Source organism: Gekko japonicus, unplaced genomic scaffold (genome assembly GCF_001447785.1).
Source record: "Gekko japonicus isolate JY-2015 unplaced genomic scaffold, Gekko_japonicus_V1.1 scaffold1972, whole genome shotgun sequence".
In the NCBI taxonomy this organism is placed as follows: domain Eukaryota; kingdom Metazoa; phylum Chordata; class Lepidosauria; order Squamata; family Gekkonidae; genus Gekko; species Gekko japonicus.
Genome location: NW_015159774.1, coordinates 149,261 through 153,499, shown reverse-complemented (window position 1 = coordinate 153,499; position 4,239 = coordinate 149,261). Strand labels below are relative to the sequence as shown.

The window sequence follows — 4,239 nt, the reverse complement described above, 5'->3', positions numbered from 1 at the left end:
GGGGGGATTTAAACATCCCCCCGAAATTTTTTTAAACTTTTTGTATTTTTGTGCACACGTGGGGACTGGCCCACGTATGCACAAACCTCCCCCGGCCCCCCAGCTGCCCCCGGAGCGCTGATTTAGCGATCCGCACTCCGGAGGCAACTTCGCTATTAGATATATAGATGTGGCCGAACTGCGGGAGATTCAGATCAGAGAATCTGAATCGGCTCGCAGCAGCCCGAATGGGGCCCAAATGAGCCATTTTCGGGGGTGCATTCAGTTCAGATGAACCGAATGCACATCCTTACCTGAATATAAACATTTAAACAATTTTCACTCGGTCCTTGATTACTAAACTTAAAAACAGGGCTACCTTAACGAGTCGTTAAGAAGACAGTACACCATCAAGGCATCCGAATGGCTCAACAAATTGAGTAAGATTGGATCTAAAAGTTTAGAACGTATATCAGCATACCGGGAACAGGGTTTCCACTCTTAGGATACCCTGTTCTGCGCTTACTTGTTCCTTTGGGTTCTTAGCACCGTGCCTTCTCACTGCGCCAGTTCTTTGACCTCTCTCTTTCTTTGCCCCCTCCTCTCCACCTGGCAATCAGTGTTCCCTCTAAGCTGTGGAGTCTTGTGAGCAAAAACTCTACTTTGCGAGCTCCTGGCATTAAAGTGGTGAGCGAGCGATTGGGCTGCTGCATAAATTAGTCTGCTCCGGAGCCATCCTTCCTGAGCTGAGACAAAAGTGCACGAGCCAGAGGCTAAAAAGCTGTGAGCTAGCTCACACTAACTCAGCTTAGAGGGAACACTGCCCGGCAGGGCCACTGTCAGCGCGCCTTGAAGTGGGGATGGCCCCTTGCCCACATTCTTTCTCTGCCCCCCCCCCCGTCCTGCCTCCTCCACAAGCCCTCCTCCGGTGCCCCTGGCTTGACTGTTCTCCTAAATGCCACCAAGGAACAGCATGCTGAGAGAACCCGGGAGTGGCAGCACTTCCCCTCCCCACAACAGACCCCCCGTGAGGTAGGTGGGGCTTGAGAGAGCTCTTTCGAGGACTCAAAAACTGGCTAATTAATAGGAAACAGAGAGTGAGTATAAATGGGCAATTTTCTCAGGAGAGGGTGGTAAGTAGTAGGGTACCACAGGGATCAGTACTTGGTCCAATGCTTTTTAACTTGTTCATTAATGATTTGGAGTTGGGAGTAAGCAGTGAAGTGGCTAAATTTGTGGAGTACATGAAATTGTTCAGGGTGGTGAAAACCAGGGAGGATTGTGAGGCCCTCCAAAGGGATCTGTCGAGGATGGGAGAGTGGATATCAACAAATCAGCTAGTATCATAATGCCCCTGTATAAATAAATGGTACAACCTCATTTGGAATATAGTGTACAGTTCTGGTCATCACACCTCAAAAAGGATATTATAATATTGGGGAAAGTGCAGAATAGGGCAACAAGAATGATATGGAAAATAAATGCATTTCCTCTATGCAAGCAGCATGACATCTGTGTATGCTGGAAGGATCAATGCATGGTTTGAAGGTAATGGAGGTAATGTCTGGAAAGGGATAAACAAAAATGAAGAAGAGGAAGAAGAAGAGGAAGGGGAGGAGGATGAGGAGGAGGAGATTGGATTTATACCCCGCCCTTCACTACCCAAGGGAGTCTCAGAGCGGCTGACAAACTCCTTTCCCTCCCCCTCCCCCCAGCAGACACCCTGTGAGGTAGGTGGGGCTTGAGAAAGCTCTTTTGAGGATTGCTCTTGAGCGAATAGCTCTGAGACAACTTGTGATTGACCCAAGGTCATACCAGCAGCTGCCTGTGGAGGAGTGGGGAATGGAACCCAGTTCTCCCAGATCAGAGTCCGCGCTCCTAACCACGACACCAAACTGCCTCTCAAACTGCCTGCGCTTCTGGCGGCACTCCCTGTCTCACACGCTGCCCCTTACTGTTAGGTGAGAGGGCAGGCGATGAGTGGGTCTGCGAGCAGGCCAGGGGAGTGGAGGCTGGAAGAGGTGTAAGCAAAGTGTTCCCTCTATAAGCTGAGTTTAGTGTGAGCCAGCTCACAGTTTTTTTAGCCTCCGGCTCACACACTTTTGTCTCCACTCAGGAAGGAGGGCTCCAGAGCAAACTGGTTTATGCCATAGCCAAATCACCTGCTCACAACTGTAATGCCAGCAGCTCACCAAGTAGAATTTTTGCTCGCAAGACTTCACAGCTTAGTAGGAGCATTGGAGCCCCCCCCCCCCGGGCACTCTCTGCCCAGGGTCCCCCACAACCTGGAACTGCCCCTGCTATACCTAGACTCGTTTGTTGACCATTCTGGCCTCTTCGAAGAGCCTTTTCCCTTCAAGAACCTGCTTGGTGTCGTGGTTAAGAGCGGCAGACTCTACTCTGGAGATCCTGGTTTGATTCCCCACATGCAGCCTGCTGGGTGACCTTGGGTTAGTCACAAGTTCTCTCAGAGCTCTCTCAGTCCCACCTACCTCACAAGGTATTGTGGGGAAGGGAAGGGAAGGTGATGGTAAACTGCTCCAAGACTCCTTCAGGTAGTGAAGAGTGGGGTCAGTCGTCTTACAGCTTCTCATGCGACGCTCTAATGGGAATCGGTTAGACTCGCCGTTCTGAATTCCCAAAGACCACGTGCTCATTCTCGGCTTTTCTGTGTTCACCACAAGATCCGTCGCTACAAGGCAAACAAGGATGTGATGGAGAAAGCCGCGGAGGTGTACACGTGCCTGAAGTCCCGCGTCCTGGGGCCGAAGGTCGGGGCGAACCAGAAAGTCAACAAAACCGACCCGGAGAAGGACAAGGCGGGAGATGGCGACAACAAAGACAAAGAGAAGCTGCCAGAAGGAGAAACGCAGAACGAAAGAGAGGATGAAGAGAAGAGTTACGGTAAGGGGGTGGGACTGGGCCGGTTCGTTCAGTCTGCTGTATCCAGATTGCGAGTGGGATGGCCTCTATAAGACGGGAGAGACATCTTGGGGTGGTCTTGTTTTTCAGTTGGATTGTAGGTAGTCTGCAAATTATCAAGAGCCAGGTGAGAGCTGTATTCTCAAGAGTGGTTTCCTCTGGCAGAAGGATCCTCCCCTGACTCATGAAGATTGTTTGAGAAGGGTAGCCGTGTTGGTCTGTGGCAAACCAAGTCTAGTGACTCCTTAGAGACCCACAGGGAGGAAGCTTTTTTGAGTCCCTGTCTGACAAAGGGAGCGTTTGACCCTCGGATGCTTAGATCCTGAGAATCTTGTTGGTCTCTAACTGGTGACTCTCGAATCTTAGTGATTCTCGAATCTTAGAGTCCCCCAGAATCTTAGTTTCACAAATCGTTTTTGGGAATTTTTCAGATACTCAGTCCTAAACAGTAACCTGGCAGGACACAGTTCTGGGAGAGGAGCCACCCCTACCGGCTCTCCTCTCTCCTCCTCCTGCAACCTGGTGGAGACAGTCAGGGGAGGGGAGGAGCTGAATAAGAGTCAGCGTGGTGTCATGACTGAGAGTGGCTGACTCTAATCTGGAGAACCGGGTTTGATTCCCCACTCTTTCTCTATGTGAAGCCTGCTGGGGGCCAGTCACAGTTCTCTCAGGAGCAGTTCTCAAGAGAGCTCTCTAAGAGAGCCAGTTTGGTGTAGTGGTTAAGTGTGTGGACTAATCTGGGAGAACCGGGTTTGATTCCCCACTCCTCCACTTGCACCTGGCTGGATGACCTTGGGCAAGCCACAGTTCTGATAAGAGCTGTCCTTGAGAAAGAGCAGTTTCTGTCAAGAGCTCTCTCAGCCCCACCTCCCTCACAGGGTGTCTGTTGTGGGGAGAGGAAGGGAAAGGAGTTTGTAAGCCGCTCTGAGACTCCTTCGGGTAGTGAAGGGCTGGGTTTAAATCCAATCTCTTCTTCTTCTCAGGCGCAGTCCACGAGAGAGCTCTCTCAGCCCCACCTCCCTCACAGGGTGTCTGTTGTGGGGAGGGGAAGGGAAAGGAGATTGTAAGCTGCTCTGAGACTCCGAGTGAAGGGCGAGATATAAATCCATTCTTCTCCTCCTCCTCCCCCTTCTCCTCTTCTTCTTCTCCTTCTCCTTCTTCTTCTTCTTCTCCTCCCCGCCTACCTCACAGGGTGTCTGTTCTGGGAAGCGGGAGGGAAAGGAGTTTGTAAGCCGCTCTGAGACTCCTTTGGGTAGTGAAGGGCGAAGTATAAATCCAATCTCTTCCTCCTCCTCTTCCTCTTCTCCCTGCCTACCTCTCAGGGTGCCTGTAGTGGGG

The 4,239-nt window shown here is 51.2% G+C and overlaps 1 protein-coding gene across 2 annotated transcripts in view; it reads left to right on the top strand.

Annotated features, from left to right (window-relative positions):
- The window catches only part of LOC107106596 (hepatoma-derived growth factor-related protein 2), a 59,977-nt gene that overhangs the window by 48,485 nt on the left and 7,253 nt on the right, over window positions 1-4,239 (top strand). For both annotated transcript variants that reach the window (XM_015406785.1, XM_015406778.1), the window contains exon 14: window positions 2,664-2,883. In XM_015406785.1, the coding sequence (XP_015262271.1) occupies window positions 2,664-2,883 (220 nt within the window). The remainder of the gene's footprint in view (window positions 1-2,663; window positions 2,884-4,239) is intronic.